This window comes from Canis lupus, chromosome 14 (assembly GCF_011100685.1).
Source record: "Canis lupus familiaris isolate Mischka breed German Shepherd chromosome 14, alternate assembly UU_Cfam_GSD_1.0, whole genome shotgun sequence".
Lineage (NCBI taxonomy): Eukaryota > Metazoa > Chordata > Mammalia > Carnivora > Canidae > Canis > Canis lupus.
In genome coordinates, this window is record NC_049235.1 from 47,487,157 (window position 1) to 47,499,515 (window position 12,359).

Here is a 12,359-nt window from a genome sequence, read left to right on the forward strand (position 1 = left end):
TCAGAAATTTGCATTTTAAGTATTTTAGGTAATTTTGATGAACAGTCAGAGTTTATAACCTCTTGCATGGATTATGTATTCTGAGGTAATATAACTAAAAGTACTCTGTAAACTCTTAAGTTTTATGCAAAACCAGGGTATTACTCATCTAATGTTTAATACAATTTTTGATATATTAATCTACGTGCAGGTTATTTTAATAAGTATATGGTATTCCAATGTTGATATTCTAACTGGTGTAGCCATTTTATTTTATTTATTTACTTATTTATTTTTAGATTTTATTTATTTATTCATGAGAGACACAGAGAGAAAGAGGCAGAGACACAGGCAGAGGGAGAAGCAGGCTCCATGCAGGGAGCCTGACATGGGACTTGATCCTGGGACTCCAGGATCATGCCCTGGGCCAAAGGCAGCGCCTAAACCGCTGAGCCACCCAGGCTGCCCACCATTTTATTATTTTGAGACAGTTTGTTTAGTTTCATAGTTTAGTGTTGTAAATATTTGAAACAATATTTTTAAACAAACCTCTTCTGCCTTCCCCTGTTATTTTCCTGGGGGATTTGTTAGTACCTTAAGCTTGTTTTAATTTATATTTCTTATATTACTGTAGGGAGATATTTGTTATGTATAAACTAATTAGCTTCCCTACTTTCAGTGGGGTATAGTGAACTTGTTTTTTTTTTTTTTTAATTTTTATTTATTTATGATAGTCACAGAGAGAGAGAGAGAGGCAGAGACACAGGCAGAGGGAGAAGCAGGCTCCATGCACCGGGAGCCCGACGTGGGATTCGATCCCGGGTCTCCAGGATCGCGCCCTGGGCCAAAGGCAGGCGCCAAACCGCTGCGCCACCCAGGGATCCCTGAACTTGTTAAAATAACCATCAGGAACATTTGGTTTTATGTTATGAGTCATGGAGCCATTAGGAAAATGCAATAGAGTGGTTTTTATTTTTTAACAATATATGTAGCTTTTCAAATATTTCTGATCGTATGGATGTACCTACCTTCTTTTGTCCTTGAAATTTGTTGCTATCTAGTTTTCTGTTACAAATCTGTGTTTTAGTTGCTCAGTTTTTATTTCTTGGCTCATTTCTTTATTGAAGGCCTGCTATCTGTTAATTAAGCATTGAGTTAGATTTCCATTTCTGGTTCCCAGCTATGTTCTGTAGAATGGATATGCTGAGTGAAAAAGAAAGAAGTTTAAGTGGAAATGATTCCTGTTCAATGGATGTATAAAATAGTGTGCAAGTAGAAAAGAGCTACAAAAATTCTTTATATAGACACTGTATAATTTGCAAAGACCATAGTTGCTCAGAGGAGGGCTTGTAGTCTGTTTTAGTTTTCTCATTGCTGAGAAGGGTGAATTGGGTAAACATTTCTCTAGTGTAAGTTTGGAGACATGAGAACTTGGCATGAAGGGATGAAATTAGTGATCCCAGCTAGAACTGTAGTCAGTCCTATCTTGGGATTCGTGTTAGAATATTAAAGTCAGCCTAATACAGTACAACTAAGAGTTACTTTATGAGATGGATAATTCAGCTGTGAGCCAGAAAGATAACTGAAATGACTGACTTAGCTGGCAAGCCAACCCACCAAAAATACTTAAGTTTCTGTTTTACCATGGTGCTGTGCTGTTAAAATGATAATTACACAGATGTAATATTTTTCTTTTTTTTTTTTTTTTAAATTCAGGGATAATTTTAGACTTGCTGAAAAGTTGCAGCCCCTAACTTCTTGAAAGTTAAATATTTGGCCAGTGTGGAGGAAGTGCAGAAATAGTACCACAAACATGCAAATGCAGAATGTTATATGAGGTAAATGCATCATCAATATTAGTGCTGGTCAGGGAGTAAGAGAGGAGTTCTGTGCTTGATGGAAACATTCTTGATTGGAATCTTTGTTGAAAGTTTTTGGGTAGGACTGGGAGATTCCATTGTTTTTTAATTGAAGTGTTAATTGGGTATTCTAAGTATAGTCATTAGTGGATTCCATTTAACAAATTATCAGCAAGATTCTTATTCACTACTTCTAAGCTGAGGCCTAGGTATCTGTTTTTATCAAGCTCCCCAGGTGTTTCAGATTACAGCCAAGATTGGGAATCACCTGTCTGCATGATAAGAGTCCAGAGAAAATGATAGCTGTCATCTATTGCACAACCACTGCAATGACCATCATATATTATACTTACTATATGTGAAGTGCCAAATAGTTCATGTATACCTTACAATAACCTTATAAAGATGTTATCCTGGTCTAAGGCTTAGAAAGATTATGTAATTTACCCACCAGAGTGTAGTTCTAAGTTATGGCAGGTATTGGAATTCAGATTTCTAGTTATATTTATATTGCCTTATTATTCTTTTTTTTTAAGATTTATTTTTATTTATTTATGATAGAGAGAGAGAGAGACAGAGGCAGAGGGAGAAGCAGGCTTCATGCTGGGAGCCTGATGTGGGACTCGATCCCGACTCCAGGATCACACCCTGGGCCAAAGGCAGGTGCAAAACCGCTGAGCCACCCAGGGATCCCTGCCTTATTATTCTTTTATGTGTTCTGTCGTTAAAAACTTAGGCAGTCATTTTAGGGATTTTTTGGTTGGACTTTTTTCTTTTACTCAGATTGAGTCATATTCTTTGTATTTTTGCCTCTGCTTATGATGTTCTTACCTAACTTGAAGTCCTATCCATGCTTTAAGAAAGGCCCAGCTCAAAACTACTCATCCAGGGAAATTTTTCCCAGTTATCTGAGTCTTTGATGATCCTTCCTTTTCCTTGAACTCCTAGAAGACTTCTCTTTTAGTAGGTAACAGCACATCTTTTCATGCATTATCAGTTATGTATGTTATGTATATCTGTTATAGTTAATGTTGATGTTACATATATTGATGGTGGAGTAGTAGTTGCAATATTGCAATGTGTGGTGTGCTTTTTTTGAGCCCCCTACTGCTCTGTAGCTTCATTGTGTATATAGTACTAATCTTGAGTAGAATTTTTTTAAATAATGAAATGTAAGTTGAAGACCTTGATTATGGGTTAAAATTAGTAATTTTGAGATCAAATTATTTTGGTTACTTCAGTAGCTCAATAAGGAAGGCTTTTAAAATCTTTGGTTGTAAGTTTATAAACATACAGATATACTTCTGATTTATCAGTAATCTCAACAGTAATATAATTTGGTTTGCAATACAAATTTTTATTTTTATTTTTTATTTTATTTTTTTATTTTTTTTTGTTTTTTTGCAATACAAATTTTTAAAAGATTTACTTAGAGTGCGTGTGTGTGATGGGGGAAGGGCAGAGGGAGAGGGACAGAATCTCAAGCAGGTTCCCATTGAGCATGGAGGTGGCAGATGCAGGGCTCCATCCCACAACCCTGAGATCATGCCTGAGATCATGTCCTGAGTCGAAATCAAGAGTCCGATGTTCAACCAACTGAGCCACCTAGGCACCTCTGCAATACAATTTTTTAAAAGTACTTTCTTGGAATTGTGCTACTCTGCTAGGGCTACCATACTACAGATTGGATGAATACTACAGATTGGGTGGTTTAAACACCAGACTTTTATCTTCTCACAGTTCTGGAGGCTGGATGTCCAAGGTCACACAGTGTGATCAGGGTTGGTTTCTTGTGATGGTTCTTCTGGGCTTGCAGACAGCTGCCTTCTCAGTGTGTCCTCACATGGCCTTTCTTTCCTCTGTGTGGAGAGAGTGAGATATCTTGCATGTTTCTTCCTTTTTTTATAAGGACATCAGTCTTACATAATTGGGGCTCTACTCTTAGGATCTCCTTTAACCTCGATTACCTATTAATTTATGTATGTATGTATGTTAAAGATTTTATTTATTCATGAGAGACACACACAGAGAGGCAGAGACAGATATAGACAGAGGGAGAAGAAGGCTCCCTTTGGGGAGCCTGATACAGGACTTGATCCCAGGACTCTGGGATCACGACCTGAGCTGAAGGCAGATGCTCAACCACTGAGCCACCCAGGTAGGTGTTCCTCGATTACCTCTTTAAATGCCCTGTCTTCAAATATAGTTATATTGTAGTTAGAGCTTCAACATATAAACACAATTCAGTCTGTAACAGGAATTGAATTTCTATTTTTCTATGTAGTGTTGTAGGTAAACTATAGAAAAATTTTTAAGAAAACATAACAATATTTTTATTGATTTCTTTTTATTAGGTAAGCAATGCTAGGATGAGTACCAAACATTTTATAAGCCATGGGATTCGATATTCTGACAAGAAATGGCTTTGATGTCTTTTAAGAAGCTAGTTTGGGAGGATGCATACTAGAAATAATTTTAATTCTTTGATGAAATTGCTATGTTGTGTTCAGAATGAATTCTACAGTGAAATACAGAGTTTGTGTGTGTATATATATATGTCTGTGTCTGTCATGAGTCTACAAAGCAGAATAGTGACTTATTAAAATAGAATAAAGTCAATCCTTTGAAAATTTTGAGTATGTTCGTGATACTTCTTTTGTTAACTATTTTGATATTTTTACAAGATCTCAGGATTGGGTGATGTATCAAGTCATTTAATCTAATTATGCAGAAAGTGCTCTAGTTTCCCCTGCACTGTACTTGTCAAGTGGCTGTGTAGCCTAGCCCTCCTCTGTCCAATACTGTAACCATGAAAATTCATGGCTGTTGTGCACTTGAAATGTGTCTAGTCTGAAATGAGATTTGGTATAAGTGTAAAATACACAGAGGATTTTGAAAAGACTTACTTTGAAAAAAAAAAAGAATATTAGATGTTTTTATATTGATTAAATGTTAAAATAGTGTTTTGAGTATATTGAGTTAAATTATATTATTATAATTAATTTTACTGGCTTCTTTTTGCTTTTTTAAATGTGGCTACTGGAAAACCTAAAATTGCATATGTGACTTGTGTTGTATTTCTAATGGATAGAGATGGTCTAGCCTGTGTTAGAAACTCACTACTTTTTGAGGAAGCACATTTCATCTGTGAATAGCTATCATCATTAAATTTTTTCTTCCTGTTTTTGTGTATATCTGAAGTCTGTCTTTGACATTTGTATTCAGATGTTCTCATTTACTCTTTGAGACTAAAAAAAGTAGGTCTTATTTCTCTTAGTATTATTGTTTTATAACCTGAATACAACTTTCTCGAATCTTTCATAGAGACTTTTAGTCTTTAAATTTTCTTTAACTACGTTTCTATGACAGGGGGTTATATCCCTCCAACCATTATTGTTATTCCCCTCTGAACTTTGTTCATTTGGTACATAGCCCCGCTGACACCAGGAACTGAATATCTTTTGATCTTAAAGTTACAGATCAGAGTAAATATCTTTTATCTTGTTGTACATGCTGTATTAGTCTGTTAGTGAGGCAAAAGTGAAACTTTTTAGGGTGACTTTTAATTTCTTATTGACCTATGGAGCAAGTCAGCTAAGGTTTTTCTACCTTTTCCTCTTGTACTGCTGTTTTCTCTTGCTGCTTCACTTTTTTTTTTATTTTTATTTTTTAGGAGGAGCCTGTTGATTGATAGGTGAAATGTATTCCACCACCTATTCCTTATTTTTGCAGTCTCATTTTATAGTTCTGAACTAATCTGAGACTTTTCTTCAGATTCCATTCAAGGGTGGTGAAAAGGACATGGTTTGTATCTACATATTTCCATATTAAATTTCATTATGATTTATTTTGAATATTAACTTCTCAGTTTTTATCTTACACAGGTTTAACAAGTGTTAGCGTTCTGTTTTTATCAAGGGATAGAATAATGTTATCTGGGCTCAATTAAGGATGGATCTGTGTGGTATATAATTATGCTGAAGTTGACATACATCTAGTCAGCTATTAATACACCTTATTTTATTAGTATTCCAGCCTTTGTTTTCTGCCTTGCTCATGTTCACATCGTGATTGAAACCTTGTGAGAATTATCTCCTATAATTTCATTCTTTGCAGTCTAATGAACTTGTCAGAAATGGAGAATAAAAAACATCTGAGTTACTTAATAAAAAAGAAAAATCTGTACTGATTTGTGGTTAACATTACTTCATTTTCTTTCTATGTGATCCTTTTGTTTTTTGTTTTAGTGGAAATGCTTCAAGTTCTCTAGTAATAACATGGAAAATAGAAGATAGTATAAAGTCAAATTACCTCCAAGTCCAATGAACAAAATACAACCTATGTTAAAATTTGGATATATAACATTTTTCTTGGGTAGATACTTAGGCTTTGTAATTGGTATATCTGTGTTTACCCCCCCCCCCCCTTTTTTTGGTGCTTAACTTTTAAAGAAATTCCCAAACTGTTTCACAGCTAGTTGTAACATTTTACATTTCCCATCAACAGTGTATAAGAATAGTTGCTTCACATAACTCAGCACCACTTGGGGTGGTTACTCTTATTAATCCTAGCTATTCTAGTAGAATTGTAGAAATACCTCATTGTGATTTTAATTTGCATTTTTCTAATAACACATGATTTTGAGAGTCTTATGTGCTTATTTTCCATTCATAAGTCTTTGGAGGTCTGTTGAAATCTTTGGTCCTTTTTTTTTTTTTTTTTTTTTAAAGATTTTTATTTGTTTATGAAAAACACAGAGAGAGGCAGAGACACAGGCAGAAAGGGAGAAACAGGCTCCATGCAGGGAGCCTGACGTGGGACTCGATCCTGGGACTCCAGGATCACACCCTGGGCCAAAGGCAGGTGCTAAACTGCTGAGCCACCCAGAGATCCCCCTTTGGTCCATTTTTAAGTTGGGTTATTTATCTTACTGAGTTGTGTATTTTAGATACTAGTCCTTTGTTGAACTATGCAAATGAACATCTCATACTTTTTATCCACTGTCAATAATTTTTGCCTGTTAGTTATTACTGTGCTGTTAGTCTTCATATGATTTTCTGTTTCCAGTATGCTACCTTTTTTAACTGGAATTCTTTTGTAAGAAAGAGCTATTGTGTCTCATGTTCATTTATTCAGTTATTTATATTTGTATAGACATATGAAATTAATTATATCCGTTTTGCTGTTCAAATTGTCCTGAATTTGACCATTGGGAGCTCTTTCAGGTTGTCTCCTATTCATCCTTTCAACATGCCGTATCAGTTTTTGGGAGCACTTCCTTACTTTCTGGTTCATCTTATATTTTTCCTGCCTAAGTCCTGGAATTGATCTCCTAAGAGTCCCAAGTTCCTTTTACTTGAGAACAGTATTGAGAAACCAAGATCTGAGCACTGGGAGTGTTCATTTCTAATAGGGTGTCATTGTCTTCTAGGTGTTTAGAGCAGATCTAGGAAATTGTATTATTTATATACATTCACACATCTATATGTATACATATCTGTGTGTAAATGTATATGTATATATTTCAAAGCCATGAATTCATACTGATAAACCAGTTCTTTTATAGTTCTAAACTAGTCTGAGCCTTTGGAAACCTTGCACTAACACAAGGTTCAGTTTAGCCTTTTTTCCCTCTGTATTTGTGACTCCTTTCTCAAACAGTGGACAACCTGGCTCTCATCCACAATTTATTACATATTTGTTTAGTTCTGATATATACATAACTGTAGTTTCAGAATTGCTGTTACAGATATATTTATTCAGTAGGCCATAGTATTTGTGTATAATTCTTTCTGTCTTTAGTCTTTTTTTTAAAAAACATTTTATTTATTTATTCATGAGAGACACAGGGGTGGGGGTGGGGGTGGGGGTGGGCGGCAAAGACACAGGCAGAGGGAGAAGCAGACTCCATGCAGGGAGCCGGATGCGGGACTCAATCCCGGGACTCCAGGATCATGCCCTGGGCGGAAGGCAGGCACTAAACTGCTGAGCCACTTAGGGATCCCCTTTTATCTTTAGTCTTAACCTATGCAGTCAAAATACTGTTTTCCAAAGTTATTTGTGTTCTTTTTTTCCTTACCATGTTCAGTGGAATTATGTTATTCATTTGAAATATGGTTTGTTTCATTTGTTACCTTCTAGTCCATTTTGAGCTCTTCTCACATCTTGGCTCATTTGGGTTATTTTTTACTGGGATAATTGAAACATTAGTACGGTGTTAACAATCAGCTTATAGGGGTAGCCTGGGTGGCTCAGTGGTTTAGCGCCGCCTTCAGCCCAGGGCCTGCTCCTGGAGACCCGGGATGGAGTCCCACATTGGGCTCCCTGCATGGAGCCTGCTTCTCCCTCTGCCTGTGTCTCGGCCTCTCTCGCTCTCTCTCTGTGTCTCTCGTGAATAAATAAAATCTAAAAAAAAGAAAAAAACAATTAGCTTATAAAATCATATGTCCAGAAGTATTTGTCCCACCTCTCATCTCGTTTACCTTATTCTCATTTCCCCTTTCTATCACTTTTCCACCCATTAATATGGGTAACCAGTGTCAATAGTTTCTGGTTTAGTTTCTTCCTATCTTTTTGCACAAATGAGATACATTTAAGAAAGAAGATATACAAGTTATATGTAAAAAGTAGTGTCTTGTAGACATACCTGGTTCTATAACAGCTTTATTGAGATGTAATTCACATGTGCCATAAAATTCACCCCTTTAAGTTTACAGTTGTTGTTTCTGGTGTATTCATAGAGTGTGCAGCCATCCCACTGTTTATTTATAGGACATTTTCATCAGGCCAGAAAGAAACCCTGTACCTGTTAGTAATTAATACTGCTACATTCCCTCTGCTTTCCAGGTTTTGGCAACCACTAATCTGTTTTCCATTTCTGTAGATTTGCCTGTTGTGAGCATTTCATATAAATGAAATCATACAGCATTTGGTGTTTTGTGACTAGCATCTTTCACTTAGCATGATCTTCTCCTCTTCTCTTCTCTTTTCTCTTCTCTCTTCTCTTCTCTTCATTCATCCAGGACCCTAGGGTCACGCCCCAGGCCAAAGGCAGGCGCTAAACTGCTGAGCCACCCAGGCGTCCCTAGCCTGGGTTTTCAAGATATATCCATGTTGTAGCATGTATTGGTCCTTTGTTCTTTTTAATTATTGAATGATCTTTCTTTATATAGATAATACAACATTTTGTTTATCCATTCTCCTATTTGTGGATATTTATGTTGTTTCTACTTTTTGGCTGTTGTGAATAATGCTGCCATGCACACTTAAGGACAAATTTTTGTGTAGACTTCAATTTTTGGTGCTCTTGGATATATATATCTAGGAATGGAATTGCTGGATCAAAGGGTAACCCCATGTTTAACTTCTGAGGAATTTTCAGACTCTTTACCAAAGCAGTTGTTGTATTTTACATTCCCACCAGCAGTGTATGAGGGTTTCAGTTTCTGCACATCTCTGTCTACACTTGACATAATCTTTGCCTTTTTAATTATCTTAGTAGCTGTGAGGTGCTGTCATTGTGGTTTTATTTTGTATTTCTCTAATGACTAATGATAGGCATCTTTCTGTGTGCTTTTGGCAACTTCTGTGTCTTTGGAAGAATGTCTATTTGAGTGCTTTACTCAATTTTTAATCAGGTTATTTGCCTTTGTATTAAATTGTAAGAATTCTTTACATATTCTGGATATAAGTAGAATAGACTATAGATGATTTGCAAATAATTTTCTGTCATTTCATGGGTTATCTTCACTTTCTTGACGGTATTCTGTGAGGCACAAACATTATCTTCACTTTCTTGACAGTATTCTGTGAGGCACCAACATTTTTAATTTTGATGAAGTCCAGTTTATCTTTTTTTTATTGGTGTATTTTTGGTGTCATATTTAAGAAACCATTCCTAATCCAAGGTCATGAAGATTTATGACGGTATTTTCTTCTAAGAGTTTTATAGCTCTAGGTCTTAAAAATATTTAGGTCTTTGATCCATTTTGAATTAATTTTTGTACATGGTGTGAGGTGGGTATCCATTTTCTTTCTTTTGTATGTGAATATCCAGTAGTCCTAGCATCTTTTGTTGAAAAAAACCTTTTCTTTCCTTAAGTTGTCTTGGCAAACTTGTAGAACAGTTGACCATAAAATGTAAGGGTGTATTTCCACCATTGATTTGTATATTTGTCCTTAAGGTTGTACCACTTTGTTTTGGTGACTATAACTTTGTAAATAACTAGGAAGTGTGACTCTTCTGGTATTTTTTTGTTTCAAGATTGTTTGGCTATTCTGTGTCTCTTGAATTTCCACATGAATAAGATGGTTAGTTTGTCAGTTTCTGCAAAGAAGTCAACTAGGAACTTTGATACACATGGCCTTGAATTCGTAGATCAATTTGGGGAGTATTGCCTTCTGAACAAAATTGTCTTCTAACTAATCTACGAATGCGGAATTGCTTTCATTTACTTACATCTTCAGTTTTTTGAACAGTGTTTCATAATTTTCAATGTGTAATATTTGCTCTTTTGTTAGATTTATTTCTAAGCATTTTATTTTTTGATGGTATAACAAGTGGATTTTTTTTTTTTTTTTTGAGTTTCATTTTGGGTTGTTTTTTGCTAGCGTATAGAAATGTAATTGGTTTTTGTGTGTTTTTGTTTGTTTCCTCAGTGTGTTCGCATGTGTGCATGTGTGTTTTTGTCGATTCTCTGAGTTATTTTATTTATAAGATCATGTCATCTGTGTATAGAGATAGTTTTACTACTACTTTTCCAACTTAGTCATCTTTTATTTCTATTTCTTGCCAAGTACCTTGGCCTCAGCCTCTAGAACAGTGTTGAGTAGAAGTGGCACTAGACACCACTGTCTTGTTCTTGAAGAGTGAAAGCATTTAGTCTGTGATGTTAGCTATGACTTTTCCTTAGATGTGCCTTACGAGGTTGAGGAAGTTCCCTATTACGCCTGCTTTGTTAAAAGTATGTTTAGTTTGAAAGAGTGTTGGATTTTTTGTCAAGTGTTTTTTCTGTGTCTATTGGAGATGATCATGTGTTATTTTGTTACTGTTTTTTTTTTTTTTTTTTTTTTTTTACTTAATATAGTGTATTACATTGGTTAATTTTCATTTGTAGAACGAATCTGGGTAAATTCCACTGGTCGTGATGTATACTCATATTGCTGGATTTGGTTTGCCATTATTTTGTAGATGGTTTTTGCATGTATATAAAGGACATTGGTCTATTGTCTTTCAGCAGTTTGTGTGATATGGTATTAGGGTAAAACAGGGCAGTGTTCTGTCCTCTTCTGTTTCTTGGATTAATTTGTGAAGGATTCGCCGTCATTAAACACTTGGTAGAATTCACTATTGGAACCATTTGGACTTAGGCTTTTCTTTATGGGAAGGTTTTTGATTACCAGTGTAATCTCTTTATTTTTTTATAGGACTTGGGATTTTCTGTTTCTTCTTGAGCCAGTTTAGGGTAGTTTGTAACTTTCTGTAAACTTCATGATTTCTCTAGGTTATCCAGTTTGCTGGTGTGCACTTGTTCATAGGTTTCTTTATAATCTTTTTTGTTTCTGTAAGGTTAGTAGTGATTTGCACTCTTTCATTCCAAATTTAGTGAGTGTTCTTTTTTTTTTTTTTCTTGGTTAGTCTTGCTAAGGTTTGTCCAGTTTTCATCTTTTCAATGAACCAACTTATGGTTTTATTGATTTTCTGTATTATGGTTGTAATATATTTTTATTTCTTCTCTAGTCTTCATTTCTGTTGGCTTTGCATCTAGTTAGCTCTTTTTTTTAGTTTCTTGAGGTGAGTGTTAGGTAATTGATTTGAGATCTTCTCTTAAGCATAGGCATTTGCAGCTATAACTTTTTACTCTAAGCCTTGAATTAGCTGCATTCAATAAGTTTTGGTATGTTGTGTTTTTAAAAATTATTATTAATCTCAAATTTTTTAGTTTCCTTTGTGATTTCTTCTTTAACCCATTGGTCAGAATGTAGTGTTTAACTTTCACAGATGTCAAGTTCTCAGATTTGTCACTTTGCCGAGCTTTTGATGTGTAGACAAATGTTTTTCTTCAAATTTGGTAAGTTTTTTTCTATTATTTCTTCAGACATAATTTTTGCCCCTTCATTCCTTGCTTTTCCTTTTTTTTTCCTTTTTCTCCCTGCCTCTTTTCTTCAGCTTGAGGGTCTCCTTTTATGTATATGTTAGTATGCTTGAGTATGTTTCACAATCTCTGTTTTTTTTCTTTATTCTTTTTTTTGTATCTTTTCTTGAGAGCAGTGTTATTTTTGATGTCTTCAGATTTGCTGATTATTCAGCTAGCTCAGATATGTTGTTGAGCCTCTCTAGTGAAGTTTCTTTTTTTTTTTTTTTTAAATTTTTTTTTAATTTTTATTTATTTATGATAGTCACAGAGAGAGAGAGAGAGAGGCAGAGACACAGGCAGAGGGAGAAGCAGGCTCCATGCACCGGGAGCCTGACGTGGGATTCGATCCCGGGTCTCCAGGATCGCGCCCTGGGCCAAAGGCAGG

At 35.3% G+C, this 12,359-nt stretch overlaps 1 protein-coding gene across 4 annotated transcripts in view; it reads left to right on the top strand.

Moving 5' to 3' along the window:
- The window catches only part of SEPTIN7 (septin 7), a 117,975-nt gene that overhangs the window by 11,200 nt on the left and 94,416 nt on the right, over positions 1–12,359 (top strand). The window contains exons 1-2 of one of the 4 annotated variants that reach the window (XM_038557332.1): positions 5,618–5,642; positions 9,340–9,341. The exons of 2 other annotated variants lie outside the window; for them this stretch is intronic. Coding sequence is in view for 1 of the 2 variants with exons in the window: in XM_038557329.1 (XP_038413257.1) it covers positions 9,337–9,341 (5 nt within the window). In the remaining variant the exon portion in view is untranslated. Of the gene's footprint in view, positions 1–5,617; positions 5,643–9,336; positions 9,342–12,359 lie in introns of those variants that run through there. One more of the 4 variants, XM_038557329.1, reaches the window with a different exon arrangement.